This window comes from Strongylocentrotus purpuratus, unplaced genomic scaffold (assembly GCF_000002235.5).
Source record: "Strongylocentrotus purpuratus isolate Spur 01 unplaced genomic scaffold, Spur_5.0 spur5_scaffold_4, whole genome shotgun sequence".
NCBI classification, from domain to species: Eukaryota; Metazoa; Echinodermata; class Echinoidea; order Camarodonta; family Strongylocentrotidae; genus Strongylocentrotus; species Strongylocentrotus purpuratus.
This window is the reverse complement of record NW_022145610.1, coordinates 21,624,371-21,647,088: the sequence shown is the minus strand read 5'-3', so window position 1 is coordinate 21,647,088 and position 22,718 is coordinate 21,624,371. Positions and strand designations below refer to the sequence as shown.

General features: G+C 36.6%; 1 protein-coding gene across 1 annotated transcript in view; it reads left to right on the top strand.

Moving 5' to 3' along the window:
* Window positions 1–19,451, top strand: part of LOC582334 (paired mesoderm homeobox protein 1) — a 29,414-nt gene extending 9,963 nt beyond the window's left edge. The window contains exons 2-3 of the mRNA XM_782289.4: window positions 9,433–9,638; window positions 17,154–19,451. Of these exons, the coding sequence (XP_787382.1) occupies window positions 9,433–9,638; window positions 17,154–17,504 (557 nt within the window). The 3' untranslated portion in view covers window positions 17,505–19,451. The remainder of the gene's footprint in view (window positions 1–9,432; window positions 9,639–17,153) is intronic.
* Window positions 19,452–22,718: the final 3,267 nt, after the last annotated feature.

The following is a 22,718-nucleotide window of genomic DNA, read 5'->3' as shown; positions in this document are numbered from 1 at the left end:
GACAAGAAATGGCTATTGTTTGGATCAAACTTTCATGCTTCAAGTTTGTGCACTTCCATATATATATTCCATATGGTAAAAATAGTGTAATGATGGAAACAAAAAATGTATCCACGGTGAAAATGGTATGACTTTCTCATTCTAAAACATTCCTCTTGTTTTGTTAACGTTTCTATAAAAGGTCTACTTTTCTGGGGTTATTTTCACACCGTGGCTTAGTATTATTCTTATATCATTCTCATTGAATAAAATCCTCGTTGTTCTCGATGAAAATTAACATTTATTTTTTTCCCATCCGAAATATTGACTATAAATGATGATTACATACGAACATTTTTCAAACACACCTTCAATTGATAATGAAAGGGGTTGAATTTGCATAGTCCGAAGTTTTTTTAAAATTGTTTAAAGAAACAAATTGGAAATTTTTAAGAAAATGACGATCAATGAGTGTTTTAGAAAAATTATTACTGTTTTCGTATTTTTGTTCAACGTTTTTGTATTTGTGTTACATTTTGAGGGACATTGTAGAAATGGAGTTCAGACATCCAATTGTGATGAGAAATCAAGTCAATTTTAGGTTATAACAGCTTTGTATTTTTGAAAGTATTTTTTTCCCTTTTAATTTTCTTTATCCTTTCAAATTTCGTTCATTTGTTTGTTTGTTTGTTTTAGTTTCCATATTTTTGTTATTGAACACGATGGAACTACTTTCTAAAATATATGCTCAGGATCGATTTCAATAACATACTGTTTATCACAAAGCAATTATGTTCGGATTAACTTATGTCATTGTCATGTTCGAAGGCTATTGAAATTGCCTTTAGCTGATATTTGAAGTTCTTAGCGATTGCGGTATTGATCTTTTTCTCATATTCTTTGAATGTGAAACGTTTCTCTTAAGGAATGTGAAGTTCGTTTCAAGGTACTTTTACGAGATAGATTTTTGTTTACAGTTGAATGTTATTTATTTAAAATGTTCATGCACTAAACATAAATGAAAATCGTCATGGAATTAAGGAACAATGTAGGCTTAAAGCCCCACTGCACTAATTATAGCTACTTGCGCCCTCTATATAGAAAATAATGCCTAATCGGTGACCATTGGTCCCCCCATGATCATCTTTTTCTTATGTTAAGTGAGAGCTGACTTGATGAGATAACCACCTGTCATGTTACCTTGCAGGGTGGTCTAATCCTCCTGTACACTAGTACAGATGGGCTTTAAAATTCTCACCCCTGCACAGTTGAAGAGTAGCGTGTGAAGTCTATGTCCTCGGTTGGATGCTAAGGAAGCACACTCAACAATCTTCCAATGTTCCCCTGTCTGGATAAGCCACTGATTATTCGTTTTTTCCCTTTTTTCAATCCTATTTTTTGCATTACAATTTGGCAAAAATACCCAGGCAACAAACAGGGAACATAAGAGATGTAAATTGGATTATACTTATGATTTCGTATGAAATTAATATGATGATACAACAATCGTGTCTATAATTTTGTCTTTTACATCGGTACAAGAGCGGTTTTAGAAGAATGATTTTTTTTAGGGAGGGGCAAGGGGGTTCATGCATTGAAAATTCCACTAGTGTGCCTCGCGAAAATTTAAGATTTTGTTTTCATGAGTGGGGGCGGGGTTGGGCCCTCAATCACTCCTGCAGAACCGCTCCTGCATCATCGTGCTAGTTATTGGTGGAAGTTAATCGCTGAGAGTTAATGGTGACATACAGCTGTATTAACTTATGAGGGACATTATATCGAAATCCATGCACCTCCCTTTAATGTGCACTTTAGTGCCCCCTCCCCACCACTCAGTCTGCCATACCCATCGCTCTACGCTGTATTGTGGTTGACCATGTCGCTGTGTATGACAACTCACATCACGGAATGTATTTTCGTTTGATGCAGCAATGTTAACGAGAAATGCATGCCTATCTGTGTGGGGTTAGTAGTTTGGCGCATATAGGCCTGGACACCAAGCAAAAACAAAAATGCCCTTTCGTGTTTTGCTTTTGAGGGATACCATTGACCTTTGGAGAATGGCTCTGCGGTTGACAATATATGGCAAGCTTTAAAGCAAAGACCTTGGTAGAGTGGTGTGTGTGTCTCATCTGCTATTGTGTTTAGCCTCTGAGAAAGGTAAACATGTTGGTATGGCATCATAGCCCCACCCCCCCCCCCTGTATTAAAATAAATCGAAAACAAACAAACAAACTAACAAAGAAATAAACAAACTACCAATCTCACTTACGAACGGGATTAATGTTTCACCCCAAATGCGTTATTTTTAATTTCTTACTAAACTTCTAAAGAGGGACGCTACCACAATTCAATTTCTTAATCAATGCAGTGGCACGATGGCAAAATGAAGAGTATTTGCGTCATAATTTTGGAACGAGCAATTGAAAATATCCATGTTGCCCTAAAGAGAATTCAATGTATTCAATATTTTTCAACTTCTCAATCCTCCCTCGTCCATTCACCCACTCTTTCCATTTGTGTTTGCTTGCTTTTTTTTTTCTAGGTTTGTCGAAAAAATAAAATGAAATAAAATAAAGACTTTCTAAAAGAGTTTGTAGTCGTTAAATGTGTCTTAACCTCTATCGGTAAATTTGAAATCCGGCGATCTGATTTAATTATCTTTGGCTAATACTAATCTGAGAAACCTTTTGCTTGTGATGGGGGTTGGTGGAAATTTTTTGCCCAATTTGTCGGCAAATTCGGTCCGAATACCCCTTAAAAATGTGTAGCGACGCCACTAACTCTACCTGTCATAATTCCTTCATAGTCATCTTCACTCACGCACTGAAAGACGTGCAGATGATGAGCAAAGTAGGCTTTAATTTGAGATGCATAGAGATTCCCGCCAAAACCTTGTTTGATCGTCTGACTGTAGGTAATACACGATGATAGCCCCCAGACACGCGATATAAACCACAAATGAAAACGCGTAACATTATTTTAGCAGTTCGTGATCTGTTATGGATTTGACGCAGTACACTCTACATGCTCTAAGACATTAACGTTTCATAAACCCAATTTGAAGGAGCTGAGGAGTGAGTGTGTGTTTTGTTTAAAAGTGGTAGATTTAGCCATTTTAAATGATGAATGTAACCTTTATGGTGTTGGATCCAGCGATACATAGACCTTTCAAAAAACAGGAATGGCGAAAACGGAGAAAATGCAAAAATGATTTTTTGTTCAAAAAGCAATTCGGCATTTCCATGCGTACATGTATATTGAATTTTCCCTCATAATGTTAATATGCGCCGTTCTTGTGAGAGACACGGATGCTTTTGAAATAGGTTAATGAAAGGTTGATGAAATGATGGAGTCACGTGACCAGCCATGTGACAAACGAGTGGAAGAAACTGCCATGTCCATGGTGTATATGGCGAGGGCAAATGTATATTAGATGTCGCACATGGAAAAGTGACTTATGTAGGCCCAGTGTGATCATTATCACTATAATTTTATTTCTGTTATTCAGTTATTTATTCATAGTAGATTTGTTCAGACAGGCACTGAGAAAAGAGAAATTATGCAAATGAAATAAAAGTGGTTCTGGTACTCCACTGGCGCCTGCATTAAATGGTTTGAGATCTTTTTTAATCAGTATGGCTACTCCGGTAAAACTATGTACATGAAATTCTATGTTTTGTTTTTTTTGTATTTTCCGAAAATTTCATATATATTTGTTTTGTTCTTTTACGAGATAACCATTGTAGTAATGTCCCCCCCCCCCCTCTCTCTCTCTCTCTCTCTCTCTCACTCCATATATATTTCATCGGATTGGCACTTTTCTAGGGCTATTAACTTTTAATGGCTATGAGGAGATCGATCCTTCTCCAGCTCATGATGATAATATTGATGAGCATTTTTACCCGTCTTATCTATGACATCTAAATCAATTTTTTTAATTTTTATTTCAATTATCGAATTCTTCCCTTTTTTGTTCTGTTTACTAAAATTCATTTACAATTACAAGGATGCATTTTTTGTGCGTGAAATTTTACGAGAATGCGCTTTATTTGTTAAGAATATCCAGAAAACTTTTATTTTTGCGTTGTCAATAACAATAAAGAGACAAAAACAAGAAGAATATGAAGAAGAACAAAAATGAGTAAATAAAATAGATAAAATATGAATAGGCCGAGGCCTTGATAGAACTGATGTGTGGTCTACAGCAAGACAACAAAGTCTGGAAAGAAGAGGTTTTAAACTCGCAAACGCAAAAAAAAAAAAGTAACACAAGTATGAGTATAACCTTGCAATAAAAATTATGTCCACTTCTTCCAATTTTTACGACATAAGGAGACACACGCGCTCTTTTCCTTTTCCACTTCCTCTTTCTCTCTCTGTTTCTGTCTCTATTTCCCTGTATCTCTCTCTCTCTCTCTCCATCTATTTCATTATATCTCTTCCCGCCTCTCTTGAAGACGTCGCTGAACAACTGCTAGACTTCGAGAGCGGGCTCTCGTGGCCGGTCAGGCGGGCGGCTGCCCATTGCCATAGCCTCACCGTCTCGGCACTTTCTTCTCGTACAGTCGAAGGACAAAACTCTACTTCGTTGAAGTTAAACAAACATATAAAAAGTTTGTGACGGAAACGTTGGGTGAAAATGTATGATACGCTCTTATATCAAGGCTAAAGCCAACAGTAGTTACTTATCATCCCATTGTCAATTTTGTAACAACAACTTTTTTTCTAGCACATAATTTATTGTGCATATTTAGGCTAAAATTAATACAAATGCCTTTAAAGGTAATATTTAACAATTTGGAGATTATCATAAAAATATAGGGCTTTGCAAATCGGGTAGTCAATAAAACGAACACCGATTAAACAATTTCTTACGAAATGATATTCTGAGATAGATCGCCATTTTTTGTATGCGTTTATAAAACGCACTTTAAGTAACCAAGAAACTAAAGAATGATAATCTTTTATACATATGAAATGATAACAAATTTGCTAGTAACTTTCAAGGAACTTTCAAATTTCTTTCAAGCGGTGCATGTAGAACGGATCATTAAGCACAGTACAAACACCTTTTTGTATAGACCTACAAAAAGTAGAATGATAACTTTAAAATAATGTTGATAATCGTCCAGGCGTGACGAAGCATTCTCATGTTGAAATATAAGTTATGATCACAGAATCTTGGCCAGCGTGGGTGGTACATTTTATTCCTGTTTCCGGTTTACACACGGCAACTGTTTTCGTCTAGACGTTCGCGCGATTAATAACCGATATCCCTCTTGGCATGGAATCGCTCATCATTTAATACAACTATGTACCTGAGAATTGTGATTGACATGATATTACTCAGAAGAGGACCGCACATCACCTTGTTCTAATCCCTTCAATACCCCGCCCCTGACGGCAGGGGATTAAGAAACGAGTATGATGCGGCAAAGAACATCGTCTGCTAAACGCGGAAAAAGTGCAGGGGTTGTTTCGCGCCGATAATTGACTAGCGGCATACGAGATTAAAATGTCAACCTTAGCTCATGGAGGTGTTTCGAGCAGATTTTGGCGAATCATCGCTTGTCATGTATACCTGAGGTAGTGCAATATGACGTTTACATTAAGCCATTCTTTCCAACCGCGTAGCACGTATCCGCCACTGCAAATTAAATTTGGCATTAAGCACGCCGTTCTAATTCAGACGAGTAAAAATCTTATCGCGTTTTTACTGAGAATGCGTTTCAAAAAACTTTATGCCGGGGTTTCCTTTGAGACAGATAACTCATGCAAAAAAAAATCAGTGAAGTGCCATTTTTGGAATAGATTGGGCTATTACTTTTAAGGGCCAAAAATAAAACTGGGCTACAATAGCGCATCAAGTATTAAGCTCAGCATTATTCTCAGGCAAGTCGAAACTACTTTGTCCAGTGCACCACAGACCACAGCCGGGATTTTAGTATATCTCGTATGCTTGGAGCCAGAAGGGCTTTAACTCCTATCGCAATTAAAGCACAGTTAACGAACTTAACCGCCCTTCTGGCAAGGGAAGGGTTCTGAACCTTGGATGAAGTTAATGTTATGGCCCTGCCAGTGCCACCGCGGAACCCTACTGGACCAAACATGGAGTGAAAAGAATGTTAATTTATGTTCAGAACTCTACAATACCTATTTCACATTGGGTACAACCAGCCACTAGCCCAGGCTTTCCCCGGTGAATCATGAACAGCACATTCGATTTAGTTTCTTTAGGGTTTTCAGTCTCATCAGCGCGCTTCATTATAGACAACTAGATACCTGCGCTCTACAAAGTCTGGGACTGGATTAGCTTGAGGTGCGGCACATCAAATTCCCAAATACTGGGACTTGCTTTGTCCTAAATCATCAATTGATCATTCTACACATAACATTTTCTTTTTACACTCTATTGATTACGAGTAATAAATATTAGATACAAAATAGATATTATAAGTATTTAACTTTTCAAAAAGAAAACCATTTTTAATCTTCTATACTATTGTAGGATAATTATCCCTTTTGTGAGTTTTGATGAGCTAAATTAAAGCGGGTTCCAATCTCCCCATTCCGTGAATAAAATAATTGATGCAGTATTTTGTTTGTCTTTAATCGCAAGGAGTCATTTCAGTTTCTCGTCTCCCATTTAAATCGCTATCTTTTCTTAGCACATACTTTCTTTCATTCTAGATATCCCATGTGAGTATGTGTTCATAGAAACATTGAGGTTTTAGTGGTCGCTTCGTTCTTTAAAATACGTGCATATCTATTTCAAGCGTGTTAACATCGCCAAGAATTTCGCGTCGTTACAACCCCAAAGCCTTATTTTTAGATGCAAAGTAATTGTGTAATCAACTTATCAGTTTCAAATGTTCCTAAAATGGATACATTTGCGGGTTCCAGTCCCACGTAATTTCCTTCGTGTCTGTAATGTCCTTCAAATACCATAATGATTATCTAGCGGTTCAGTTGTAATGAATCAACTCACAAAGTTCAAAACATTTTTCTCCTCTCGACGGAGCGCTCAACGAATGTCACTTTCAGATATATAATCTACGCGTCCGTGTCTTGTTTTAGCAGGACGGTAAATGAGTTCTAATCCCGTGTACTTTTTCGAAATGCCAAGGAAATTATCCCGCAACTGCAGAAATACATAAGCACCTGATGATTTGATCTCAGACTCTTTTATATCTCCTCATGTTTTTCTTTCTTTCTTTTCGTTTTCATCTCTGCCCGTCTTGGCCGCGCCTTGTTGCAACTGGGCCGGAGCTTCCCAATGCCGGTTAACTAACTAATCTTGTTTGACATTTGAATAAATTGGACCGGAATCCAGCGTCGGCCCAATCGGGTTTCACAATCGAGAAAGTTTGTCGAGGAATCGCCGTCGAAGGAAGGCGGTGATGATGAAGATATCACAAGAAGATGATTTGAGAGAGAGATGGAAAGTGACAAATGGGAGACACTCGATTCAGTTTGGGTTTGCCAGGCCAACGTGTCATCTTCAAAATACATCCCTTTGATAATTATCGTCATATCACGTCTTACGTACATCCAGTACAGACAGCACGTGTTCAAACAAATTTAATTTCTTTCCGCCAGAGTAAATTGACCGTAAAAGGGTTTAAGCCTTGGCCTATTTACCCGAATTCCCTCGATATGGAAAAAAAGGAGAATGTAATTCAAATCTACCAAGATATAAATACTAGATATAAGAGTATATTGCGTTAATTTGACAAAGACATCTGAAAAGTTAGACTTTGAGTTCGTGGATACCAATTGAGAAATTGAAGGAAAACGACATTTATAGTTAATAGAAATACATGTTAATAATACTATTCGTCAAATAATTTAGGAAGATAGAGTAGTAATCCTCGTGATATTAAAATTAAAGTGTTGAAATTACTTGAGGAAAATGACATGTTTTCACAGTCGATTGCGGGCCGTCCATTCATCTCGCTCACTATAAGAACTCAATACCCTTCAATATTTTCATTTTACTATGAATCAGAAATTATGAAAGACTAAGTATGAAAAGGTCAAGTTGGGAGCAAGACTGAAGATGGTTATCACTGCACACGCCCTCTAGACAGAGTTATTTTTTTAGCTGATTAATTATTTCCCTTGGAAAAGTGCGACCACAATTCATGACCTTTACACAGCTCAATATAGGCGTAAAAACTTTAATTTTTATCTAAGATTCCACTTTGCTTTACTGTCTATGCATTAACCGTGATAACGGTCTGAATATAAGGATTCAGGGTGAACCTGAAGATTATTTTTTTCATTCAAAATTCTTTGATCCACTTTCTCCATCTTATGTGTAGTCATGGTAATTTTCTTCTGAAAAAAAACATTCAGTCTGGTATGTCGGAGAACACTTTTCTTCATATTTGGGACATTTTGTTGTGTCTATTAGGAAGCACTATTCTTTTTTTGTTACGATAAAGAATGAAAAGTAATAAATGGAATTATTGAGATCTTACCCAAGATTGCCTCATTAGTATTTATTTTGCTCTTCATGCGGGCACTGCAATTATTATTACCCTAGCATTAATTACCAGGTACCCGTTTACATCTGGGTGGAGAGTGACAAATGTGGCCTGATGTCTTGACAAAGGACGTTAGTGCCAATCTTGGATTGAGGGTCAGGTGAATGAACCACTAGACCACGACACCTCCAGAAGACAATATATAAGAAAATAATAATTTTACAACATTACAATCTTGATTTCTTTCTGTATTTTTTCAGTTTGATAATTGAATGATAACATCGTTTGTCGGGATACATAATGTCACTAACTCATATTTTATACTTGAACATAGCGTTATCACACTTGTTACCCCCAACATACAATATGATAATATATATGCAAGTGAAATAGAAAACAAAAGAGATTCCATTATTTTGCTATTTCAATTTATACACCCGATATTTTGCAAATGCAACCAAACCTGTCAATTATTGAGTACCAAATGGAAGCGGATAAAGTCGCCACTGTAAATAGGTCGCCGTTCTAGGCAGGTTCTACACAACACATTTCGTTATCGAGGAAGACAAAATACATGACCACTATAGACAGGTGGCCTTTATACAGAGGTGGCCACTAAGACAGGTTTGCCTGCACTTCTTTTTTTTTACATTACATTCTATCCATGCGCTGGAACATGTACGGATTACTTGCTCCACGTGACGGTAGTTATATGTCCAAACATCATTAGAGCTTTTTTTTTGCCCCATTTTGATAATTTTTGGCCAGTTACGATTACCTTTTTCTACAAATTGGGCAGAAATCGCCCAGCCTATAAACGGCCAAAAGTTGGTCGGACACATTATAATACTCGTGTCGGGCAATTTTTTTTTTTAACGCAGAAACCTTTACAGTGCACATTAGCCAATAGCTTTTGGAAATCGTCATACAAATGCAACTTTCTTCATCCTTTTTCCCGCAGGTTTATTAGATGATGGATCCTGCGGCTCGTTGTCAGATAACGGGATCATCTCGGCCAAATCAAAACGGCAGCGACGCAATCGGACCACATTCACCACCGCTCAGCTCGATGCTCTGGAGAAGGTGTTTGAAAGGACGCACTACCCTGATGCTTTCTTACGCGAGGAGCTTGCAAAGAAGGTCGATCTCACAGAAGCACGAGTCCAGGTAAGGACGAGATATATTTTATTTATTCATTTGTTTGGTTTTCTTTTTTTTTTAAAGCAGGGTATAGTCCCATTCAGCTCCACAAAATGATAAATAATTTTGTATCATGGTAATGACAACAACTTTTTAATTGAATGAAAACACAAACTAAAGATATGTGATTAATACAAAGCAAAATAAAAAAAAAGTTTACAGGTTAGAGTGAAATTAGTAAAAGAATTATAAGTGACATATATTTTTTTAAATCAATAGATGGATTGGAAATGGCGTAGGCGTGTTTTAAATATTGTAGGAAAGGGGATGTTTGAGTGAACATTACTAGGTTTAAAGTAGGTCAAATATAAATATGAAATATTGATATTTAATGTTTGATTCAGATCTAGAATAGATGTTAATTTAGTTCACAGATCATTTATTTTCATTTATAAATCGTATTGTCAAAATTTGTGATAAAAAAATTAAAAAAGTAAACAAAACAAAACAACATCTAAAACTGTATCAGCAACAAAATACGTTGCCTAATGTGCACCTTTTTTTAAATGAAGGGTATAAACTTACATCTTCAAAAAAGGAAAAGAAAAACAAATTAATTCCTTGAAAACGTTTTATTACCACTAGGGTAAAGGTGAATTTTTAAAAAAAAGAGCAAAAATTGTATCTGAACGTTGAAGATAACAAGCAATATTATCTTGCTCTCTGACAGAACTAATTACCAATAACAATTTTTAAGATATAGGCCTAAATATATTGTATGTTTAAGCAATACAAAATATGATTAATAACATCAGAGAAAATGGTGATAAAAGCTTCCGTTATTTACTTAATCCATCGTTTAGCTATGATAGAGACTGCTTAAAAAATACGAAAGAGAGACAGAAAGAAAGAAAGAAAAAAAAAGAAGGAAGGAAGAAAGAAAAAAAGAAACAAAACAGGACTTCTGTAAACAGCCACCTATCCAGCCCGATGTAATCATGCAAATACTAAAATAACACCGAACATGTCTTGACGAAATTTCTACATATCAGGGGAGTAAAGACATCGTCAGCTAGATGTACAATGTCAAAAAATATATTCGCCAATTTCCACTTTTTTTTCTTCCATTGTACATGTTGCAAGCTAATTCAAAATCAGAAGGAAAAAACAACATATCTGCATAGGATAGCATAAAAATCTATGATTACTATGTTTTCCGATTCTTCTTCTGCCTTATGACACGGGTCGTACTAACATTATCAGCATGACTTGTTATTCTTAGGGGTTAAAGGTCAAGTTCAAGTTCATTACTCGATACGGAATTGATGTTGACATGAATATGACGGACTAAAAGCGTACATAGAAATGGCGTCCGGATATATATTCGTCTTCAAATTCGAATATTTCGTTCCCTATTTCTTTCAATTTTGGCTATAGTGCTCAAAACGTTCAGACATTTTTTTTCTTTCTTTTTTTAGATGATGCGTAGCTTGGCACCCATGCTACAGAGTTTTTAGTGCTTTGAATGTTTCGTAAGGTGGGGTAATGCTCAAATAACTATGCCGTTACGTAGCGGATTTAATAAAAAAAAATCACCTGTTTTGGAAGAAATTTTATCACAGTCTTCATGAAGGATTTTCATCAGTCGGCAACATATTTAACAGAGGATTGTCGTGATTGTCCGGGATTTTCGTGAGATTTAAGGTAACTGTTCATATAGTATTCACGCTGGAACTAGAGTATTTTGTCAATACCCACCGTATTCGACTGACTTTATCCATGATGGGGGCTTGACAAAATATTGATCTGTTTTGCATCGAAACAAAAACAGTGAACGTCCCAATCTCTCTCACGAGTATAATTAAAGTGAAATAGAGTCGAGGTTTCCCGACTGGCCACCCATTTCTCCAAGGCTGGTCCTTTCAGAAGTACAAGTCAACAAGATCCGGTATTATAGCAGCCTTTCATCAAATCAAAAGTTGGGCTATACGCCATGGTCAAATTTACCACTGTAACTTGAACAAAAGAAAACACAGCATACAAATTATCAGGGGCGATGTTTTTTTGTTTTTTGTTTTATTTCGAAAATCATAAAATTAATAGTTCAATATAGCAGAATCAAAGACTTATATAACAATAATAGAATGATAAAACGGTTGGATAGTCCATTTCAGAGCCATTAATCTAATGGCTCTGTTCTTCCAAGGAGTCCATGTAACCAGTAGTAGTTGTGTGTTTCCTTTTTAACCCATACCATTCGGTGCTATGTTTTAAAACCTGGGCCATTGTTTTACAAAACTTGTTATCATAAACAAATGCTAGAATTCTATGACAAATTTACTCTCAGTCAATCAAATGCCACGATTTCAGTAGCTTATAACAGTTAATGTAATTTGTTTTATGAAACAGCACCCTGGTTATGTGCTCGTTGGACAACACGCGTCATTAATACGATTGCATTATTACGTGCACTGATCAAGCCTGTTAATAAAGTGTACTAGTGCGCCAATGATTCAAAGCAACTTTTGCGCTGTTCATTCTGCGTTCACCTTTTCGTTTCGAGTCTCAAATCGCGTATGAAAGGCAGCGTCAATCGCTGACACAGTGATACGTCAAAAAAATTGCGCCCGCGTGCAAGGAGTATATGGAAGCATGTATCTGTTTAAGTGCAGAACCTACTTCGTTCGTTTCCGCCAAACGGGAACCGATGATGATCATTGCCTTTACTTAAGAGCTCTATAGCTCAATTACATGGTATCGAACCCGAGACCTCCTTGTTACCACTGATCTAACCACTGATCTAACCACTACGCCAGCTCTATGAAAAAATAATCTAGAAGTACAGCGAGGCAGGGAGAATTGTGGGTAATGTTGACGTGCAGGGGGATACAAAGATTGAGAGACAAAGAGCTTGAAAGTAGAACCAAAGAAATCAAAATATTCCAATAATATTTAATGATAACATGATCACAAACTATACCCCCAAAATGAACATGTTTAGTGTCAAAACTAGCTCGCTGCAGCCCATTCAGTAACCAGTGAAAGATATACGTGCAGCCAGCTACTCACCCTGTGCCAAGACGGGCAATTAATACCGCCAAAGTACACGTTGGGGATAAATTAAATCGGTTGATTCAAGCAATAATTCATGCCGAGTATCGATACTCAAAGCAAAGTGTGACATACACCAGGGTGTTGCGATTCTGGCGGAAAAGGTTGGCATGTTGTATCTTTATTTGGGGTGTAAAAACGTGGGGATTTCGTCAGAAGGCAACACGTACATGGGAACAATCGTATGACAAATATAATTTGTCAAAATCACGAATTAAAGTCATCTTTCATGACCACTTTCACTATGAGGAGAATGTGATGTCACAAAGGCTTCATGTATCGTGCTAAACTTTTAGACTTACACTTGTTATTATGTTATTAGCAATATTCTAATTTCTAAAGAATATGGTGACAAGTTTGATATCAGAGACTAAGCAGTTAGATGTGTAGCATATGACTGTTGTGATTCAACGTGCATCCCCCCTCGATATTATTTTTCTTTTCGTTTTAACTATTATTTGTAGCATTATGTATACTATACACATTGCACATTTTCGATGCATTCTTAACAAACGCTTTAGTTGCAAAAGGAATTCAATTTCCTATACCATGTATAGTTTAATTTGTACCACTATAGTTTATCCCATTTTATTTTATGCCGTCAAGTTTCCCTATTCTTTACCAATGCAATTATAAAATAATGAACTTTCTTTAGTATGATATTTGTGAAACGCATATAGACTTTATTTAGTAGTGTGTTTAAAAGTACGATGTTATTATTGTTATTCTTTCAACTTTCACCATCATTTCCATAACTTGTCTCAATCATTGTCATCATCATCATTAGCTTCATGATCAACAACAAAAATATCATCATTATCATCACCACCACCACCACCACTACCATTAGCATCATTATTGTAAACGAGTTCAATAATGACATTTCCGTACTTTCAACATTGTCCCTTTTCTCCTGACACTCATCTATTCCAGTCTCAATCAAATAATAGTCTAATTAATCATGAGTAACATCATTTCGATATTTCATAAGACAACTTTTATGTGGATGAACATGATTATTTCATCCTTCTCACTGCCGCATTCGATGAAATCATTTTTTTTTATAAGGTTGAGTCATGTACTGTTCTCTGAATGTACATAAAATGTACCGTACATTCTTGCAATAAAACCCAAACCAATTTGGCTTCTTATTTACGATACAGTAGCTTCCCCATGTCATGTAAAACATACAAACTCATTCGACGAGTTTCATTGATCAAAACCATGACACTCCTAAACTTTCTCTTCCTTAACATATTGGATACAAAAAGTTACAGTTGCACGACAACCTCGAAAAACAGAGTGTGCCTCCGTCGCCAAACCGTGGCCTTTGCGAGGGTCAGCGGAGGAGAAAAGTTCATAAACTTTTGCCAGGAATAATTGAAAAACACAACTTTGGGGTAAATTTACGATGCCCTGGTGCTAAAGTGCGACCACCACCAACAAAAAAGGGAAAAAATGCAGTGACCAGTTGTTTTTATTTGTTGGAAGTTTCCGTTGAGAGGTTGGAGCGAAGTGCATGTGCACAGCTATCCGCCCGCTGATAGACGAAGCGAGTGTTCTCGTCTCACGAAGTACAAGGCATATCGTAAATTTGCACCCAACTCCCGTTTTCTCTCTCCACTCCAGACATCTAAGAAAATAGTTACATACCTACTGGTATAGGTCGTCCATGACCCGCTTTAAGATCAATGTTACTGGGATTGGGAAGGGGGGTCACATAGAGAGAGAGAGAGAGAGAGAGAGAGAGAGAGGGGGCAAGAAAAAAAGAAAGGGGGAGAGGGGGGGGGGGGGTAGGAGGCAGAGAGAAATAGAGGTAGAAATAAAATGAGTATAGAGGGGAGGGGGTAAACAAAAAGATAGAAAGAAGGAGAGAGATTTACATATATACTTTTTTTGATACGATTCTGTAATAAATCGCGCGTCTTCAATATCATTTAGATGTAAATGAATCCGAAAGTGTTTTTTTGTTCAGATAATTCTTGACTACACTGTCGCTCATAAAGGTGGAATATTTTAGTATAACCCCAATTTATGGAATTATTTTAAAAATTATTTAAAAATAATAGATCTAGATAATAGTATACTTTCTCAGATTTTATTGAATAATAATTAGCCAATGCGTGTTTTGCGGGACTGCTATTAAAAGCATGTGTATGCTACTATGCCTATTAACTAGGGCACCTACGCCCTCAAGTCATAAATGACAGTAATGAGGATTAATGCCCCACAAAAGGGCACTAATATAGCACATCGACACGGTTTTGATCCTGGGGCCTCACAGTTACGAGGCCATTGTTTTAGTACTGAACCATGACTGTACGCAGCGGGGGCTAGGGTAGGGGGCAGTTCTCATAAATATAAAAAACACAGAAAATGCAATAATTTTTCAATAATTTATTGAATTTTACCCCGGTCCCAACATAAGAAAAAATCCTCTGGACGGCCATGCATTATGGCTCAAGGCATGGGCACACAGAAGATTTGTTTATGTTGGGAACCGGGGTAAAATGCAATAAATTATTTAAAATCTATTGCATTTTCTGTTTTGTTTTTTATTTATGGAAACTGCCCCTACACCCTAGCCCCCGTTGAAGGGTATAATAATGATTCGACGTTTTATTCTTACGGGCTCCCATGCCACGCCCATGTATTGTATAATTCTGTTTACAGAGAGTTTTTTGACACACGTTCAAGTTTTTGTTCAAATAGATTTGAGAGGTACTCACACTATTGCTTGGGAATGCCAATTGGTTTCCATGATAATCAAGTTAAGGCTTCGCTAGAAAGGGAAGTGGTCTCAAAGTACAATCCAGCTTGGCGTCAATTTGTAAATCTTATCAAGAATAATTTCCGATTCTCTTCATTCAGGGTTACCAAACTACATGATTCTGTCGGTATAGTCGGGTTATTTTATTTGGTGTGTGTGCTATGCTAGGGCGTCGTAAGTCGGGGAGGACATATGCTGGCGATTTTACTCTACAATGCATTAAAAAACTACTTTTAAATTCGTTACCTTGGCACGCTTTCCCTCTCCCTGTTCCTTTGCGCAATTATGCATTTCGCAATTCACAGAAAGAAATGACTATGTTACCCCCCCCCCCTAATCATTTATACATTTTCAACATTAAATGATTTCATTTAAATAAATTTTAATTAAAACTACATACTGTTTTACTCGCAACTACATTCCTCGAGGTACACAAAAATGGCAATTTTCTAAATGTTGATACTGCGAGCGATAAAAATTTAATGTACTAATTTCCATAATTGTAGTAGTTTTAGTACGGCACACGTGTACATCGACTCACATACTTCACATGCCGATAGCCTGACGCATCGTAGTTAATATTAAGACATTATGAAATAATTTATAGATTTGTATATTTTAGTTTCGTTGGGTTTTGTCACGGTTACGATAACATAAAGCGAGAGTGTTGTTTGTTGACGGTGAACCTTCGGGAGGGCAGGGGAATACCATCACATGCTGGGGAGGCCTGGGAAATTCACCCTCATAAAAAAGTTCCTTTACGACTGTCGAATTCTGTTTAAGAGAAGGGGACGTATACGAGATTAAACGACCTGAATATAAAGTACTTATTTGTTGTCATTATGGCTAGACTCTCACTAATAAATTACTAATTAATATCAACCACGCAGGTCCCACATGAAGAGTTGTATTAAAGTAATGATAATGATGAGGCTACCTTGGGTAAACAAGACTCAATTATCATCATTATTATTATTATTATTAACCATGGTTCTTATTTATAAAGATTGGTTCTAATGTACATTACACGTATTAGTCTCAATGTTTTTTGTTTTTTGTTCATAATTCTACAATTCTTCATCCTTTTGTTCATATATGAATACATATTTTTTCTCTTCATTTAATGGTGTGCTGTTGTATGAACACCAACATTTAAAAGAATCAATAACTCTGGATTAAATTTTCTGGGAATACAAAAACAATACAAAATTTAATCATCGAACAAATAAAGTCATATTATTTTCCTAACTAGATACTCACCACGACAGGTTTTTTGATAAAGCGTCATGGTTTTATATTTTATCAATTACAACAGTTTAATACATCTCTTTGTTTAGCTGAAATTGTATTGAATGCAAAAATATTTGTTCATGAATGAAAATAATATCTTTAGTAGGGCTAACCTTTATGTAAGATTTATGCCATCTTTATCCACAGGTTGTATTAATGTACATATGTTGAGATGTGTTAGCTATACGTCATTTTAATATCAAGCCTTCAACATTCAACAATGGTACTGTTATAAACCAAGTTGGCCTTTAAAAAGATGTACAGATTTTTCACATGTAATAAAATTAACTAAGATGGTCTTTTACATATTCATGTATCTAGTCCTATGCAAATCTCATATTTTATTTCTCTTTTTTATTTCTCTTTTAAAGGTATGGTTTCAGAATAGACGTGCTAAATTCCGTCGTAACGAGCGGAGCCTACAAGCCGCCAAGGTCGCAGCGGCCAGGCGGAGGCCTTTCAATGGCGTCAACGTAGAACAACCGGTGGCGCCTCGCCCCTGCCCTACGACTACAGAGCTTGGCGGCAGCACGTGGAACTCCGCCGCAGCCGCCGCAGCGTCGTACGGCAGGCTAGCCGGCGTCATGTCGCAGGCAGCCGCCGGCCACATGTCAATGATGAACATGAACGCTTTGGAAAACGCCGGCGGACTGAGCTCGAGTTGGGCTAATTTGAGGTTAAAGGCGAGAGAATACAGCATGCAACAAATTCCACTTATCTAGGAGTGAGTTTCGAATTTTTCTTTTGGATATTTCCTCACCGTCTTTTGACTTTTGCGTTCGTCTAACGGTAATGTGGATTTTAAAAGGACGTTACAATTAATCCTGGACCAAGACTGATAAAATGGCTCAACGTCACAGAGCATACATAATCTTCTTCTATGCTGGAGACAATGTATGACGTCACAATGCAATCACTGTTCATCAAGTGACATTGAAAGTTGCAGTTTGCCATAAAGCTACATACCGATGACGCCATATTGTTTTACCATGATGAACCTTACTGGTGACTGGCTTAACCATGTTTGTCTATTTATCAGACGGTTTCTTCGTTTTCGTGAAAATTGAAAGGAAAAGGGAATGGATAATTATGAATATGAACGAAAGAAAGGACATATACTGTTCGATAACTGAAATAGTATTTGAGTATGTTAGATAACTTGGCCATGAATATCATCTAAAAATAGTTAGGCCTATATCATAAGCTACACATACCGTCCACTAGCATTAATATTCAAATGATTACAACGGTAATTTTTTTTCTAATTTTATTATTTTGTTTTCTTACACAAATGCAATTCTATTCCTTGTACTCTAATTATATTCTTAAGTATGAACTAAAACTTCACTATCGAAACTTAAACTCGAGAGAAACTGCTTATTAAGATGTTATCGATCTATGGATTAAAAGGCGAAGTTTTTCATGCCTAAGATCCAAGTTTGTTGCCACTGTCACTGGGTTTCTAGAAAAACGAAGGGTTTGATATTACACCATTTCATTAGCTATCCTTTCAAGAACAAACAAACAATGTAACTATCTTCATGATGTTAAATCTAGAAGATTAAACGTCTTTGAAATATAAAGGAGTATGAAACTGAGCGTCATCATACCATCCCTCACAGAGTTGTGCACACTCTTTCTTTGAGAGACTGCAATTGTTTATGCCCATTATCAATAATGTATCTAATGTCACTTTTCTTGTCAGTAAGAAATAGTTATCATGAATATTTCTCTCCTGTTTTTGTATTGATGCGAAATATTTCATCAAATGCAAGGGATCTATTTGTGCAGCGCACATCCTTTAGAACACGGGGTGTTCCTCGCTCAGCCCCCGGATAGTTATAAATCGAACTATTTGAGACAATTTATTGATTCTATAGTAGTAACGCTGAGCTATTCAAGAATATACTTCCATGTATTTGATAAAGTCAAATTGCTAATAGTAACTCATTTGGTTTTATTTGTAATCATGATAATCTGGAAGGCAATGATTTCACGTTCTGTTTTCTCAGATTTATTTCTAAACACGCACCCCGATGTAAGATTGAAGACCGATTTTTTTTCCCACCCCAGTCAGAGGAAGCGGTTACAGAAGAGACGGTACCTATCTTATCATTTTCTAATAATAATTTATGTTTAATTGACACATGAATGCATTGACCTTTTCTGAATTGCAATACCTTAGCTTCTAGACATTAATTGCTCTTCACAAACTGAAATATGAAGTATGAAATGCTAGAAATAAAATATAATGATTTATTAAAATATTCACTAAAATGTCAAATAGGGAATAATTATTTACTTTCATTAATGAATCGATGTGGATTGTTGCATTGTAATGTATTTAAGGAGTTGATCTTGTGATTTATGGAAACGTTCAAGAAATTGATACATGTGTCGTTGAAACATTATTTGAGATGTTCTGCAAAGTTGAAAATATATTCCATGTAAAAAAAACATCAACAAAGCACAATGGTGCGTATTGACACCATAAATATATTGATAATTTTAAATTGTGATTGTAACAATTGATATGACTATTTGAACATTATTTTGTGTGTAGATAAGATTTTTTTTTAATTATGTAGATTTGACTTTTAAAATGTTGATATCAAACCATTTTCATGTCCTTATTTCGACATTTCAAGCATGTGTAAATAAATTCGTAGTTCATAATCTATCGGAGCAACTCTTGTCGTAGGTGTTTCTTTCTTTAGGTTTTATTTAGAAAGGATGCTTGAAAGGAGATCGGGGTCGTGACCCTTGTGATTTTGTTAAGACTTAGTATGAGCATCTCGATGGGGGTGGCGATGATGATGGTGATTGCTAAGTTCGGGGCTGTGGTGGTTTGATGGTTGGCCGGTGGTATTGATGGTTATGGTAGTGATGGTTGTGGAGATGGTGATGGTATTGTTATGGTGGTGAAGGTGGTGGGAATGGTGGTTATGGTGGCGAAGATGGTGGTAGTGGTACTGGTAGCGATGGTGGTGGCGGTGGTGACGATAGTGGTGGTAGTGCTAACAATGATGATGGTGGTGGCTGCGACGATTATTGAGTAATACGCATGGTAATACAAAAAAAAGTATTTGACATGATGATGGTGGTGTGATGGTAGAAGTGTCTTCTGTGTAATAGAAGTTACGGTGATTTTGCGTTTATGATATATACTTTTGGCCAACATTTGACTTTGTAATAATAATAATAATATTGAATTTTTATACAGCGCTTATTACAAATATCTCTAAGCGCTTTACAAATATATTATTACCCCGGTCATTGGATTCAGTGCTTGCCCGCACACACTATGTGCACAATCTCCACTCCCTAGGGAGCATTCCAGCCAGGCGTTACATGACGCTCAAAAACTGTTTAACCAACAATGACGGTCGCATCCTACCGGGTACCCATTTTTGATACCAAAATGTTTTTAATTTCAGGATGACGATGGTTATGACGATGAAAATGATGATGATGATGATGACGATGGTGATGATGATGATGATGGTGGTGATGATGATAATAATAATGATGATGATGGTGATAATGATAATAATAATGATGATGATGATGATGATGATGATGATGATGGTGATGATGATGATGATGATGTCATGATGGTGATGATGATGATGATGATGGTTATGACGGTGAAAATGATGATGATGATGATGATGATAATGATTATGAAGATGATGATGATGATAATGATGTAGGTGATGATGATGATGATGATGATGCTGATGCTGATGATGATGATAATGATGATGAAGCTGATGATGATGATGATGATAATGGGAATGGTGAACATAATTAAACCTGGATACTCCAGGGCATCTACTCAGCTAGACCTGTATGGAATCAGATTGATATCTTTAAAAAAGAGGGGAAATTAATCAACTCCAAATGACTATAAAGCGAAACATAATGTAAAATGGTAGGAATGAGTGTATCTTTGGTTAATCCATATTTTTTTTGGCGACATTGCCATGGGTTATACAAGTAGATAAACACCGTACACACACTCTCACCAGTAAACCAGCATTGTTTGAAATCTATATGGAGAGGGCCGGAATCCAATCCACTGTCATAACTCGAGGAAGCTCTTGGACGGGGAAAAAAAAACTTGTCGAAAATTCGCAAATTGAAGAATCCCATGAGGAAACTTTTGAGATATGTTTGTGATCTTTATAAATGGGAATATGAATACCCATCAGTCTTCACAGCCTATTTCTCTCTCGATTCGTCTAAACGATAAAAATCTTCGTAAGCGTTATCTGAACCAAATCTTTCCTCTTTGCCCAAGGGGGAACCTAGTTTTTTTGTTGCCATTTGATCGTTGTGGCTCGTTTAGCGGGGCCAGTCCTGATGGGGTGCCGGGCCGTCCCGCTAGCTCGGGCGAAGACAGAAGAGACCAGGCCATTCTAGAAAAGACCCCTACTCACTTGATAAAAAACAGGATGATATAGTAACATGTACAGTGTATGGTGTATATAGTGCATTTGCCTATCCATTGTCAACAATTCCAATATTGTAGACATGAAAATTCGCCCAAGGAAGTTTAAAAAAATGTCACATTACCGAAGAGGAAGGCATTCTGTGATCTCAGTTGTTGAGCTATATTATCTATTTTTATATATTTATATTCTTTAGCAATATCACAGTCTGCCACATAATGGATGCATTTCGATGTATTTCGCTCTCCGAAGAAGGGGTTTGGGCTATCATCTATCGTCCAAATTTTAAATTTACACGTTTAACCTTTTTTAGTGAAAAATCACCGTTGACGCATTGTACATCTACCCTGATAATATTAATCTCGTTATCATTATATAGTACTGCTGCCCGAATAATTATGAGGTCATGGTAGACCGAACATTAGTAGTTTCGAGTTTGTTGGGGGGGGGGGGGTTGTAGCCCCTAGGCCTACCACCTCGTAAGCCTATGCTTCTTAATCTCCAAAAAAGGGTTTGTGTTTTTGTTTCATTCATTTCCTACTAGGTACATTAAACTTGGAAATTTTGATCTTGTTTACAACTCAATTGAATCCTAATGTAGATGCGAAAAATATGTTTGAACTAAGCGACCATTATCATTTTGGCCACTTCCCATCACGTAGCGAAGATGATCACTTTGCTGACATAAGCTACAAAATACGTCGACAGCTTCAGCCTGAGGGCATGATATAATTTGTATAATACATCATTCTGTATTCACCGAAGATGAGAGAAGGAAGTATTCGGTTTTAACCTTTTCAGTTCGTGGTGTTAAAGGTTCACCGTTTGAACTTGTAGAAGTTTAAAATTGTTTGTAGAAGTGCTCTCAAACATCCTCTCGCAAACAAAAAGAACATTATATTTAAAGGCAAAATATAGGTTTTTATGACCAAAATAAGGATTAAAGCTTGAGGAAATGTTTCTCTTATGAGTAATACTGCTGATTATAAATCTCTACATTTCTAATCTTTGGAAGGATTCACCTGAATGATTAGAAAACTACAAATTGTCAAGTCGAAGCAGAGGGGAAGGGGTGAGGGGGGGGGGGGGTACATTCTCCTCTGAAATGATACGAATTTTTAAATTGATATAGGACCAAAAACTTAATTCACTCTGCATCTATATATATAGGACTGTTATGATCATTGTCATTACAATAATCAGTTAGTATACTAGGATGTTATGATAAGCATAATTTATATATAATTTATATATTTTGTTAAATTCTTACTCTTGATCGTTATCATTGCGATCGTGATAGACATGATCTTGTATATTTTAAGCGAATTGTCTAGACTTAAAATCACCCTGGGTTTTAGAAAAGCACGCCATAATTTAAAGCAGACATGTATTTTTTCGGCCTACCGCGCAGGTAGCTATTTACCGCACTTGAGCTCAGACAGACATATCTTAATTACAATGCTACGGCTAATGGTATAAGTA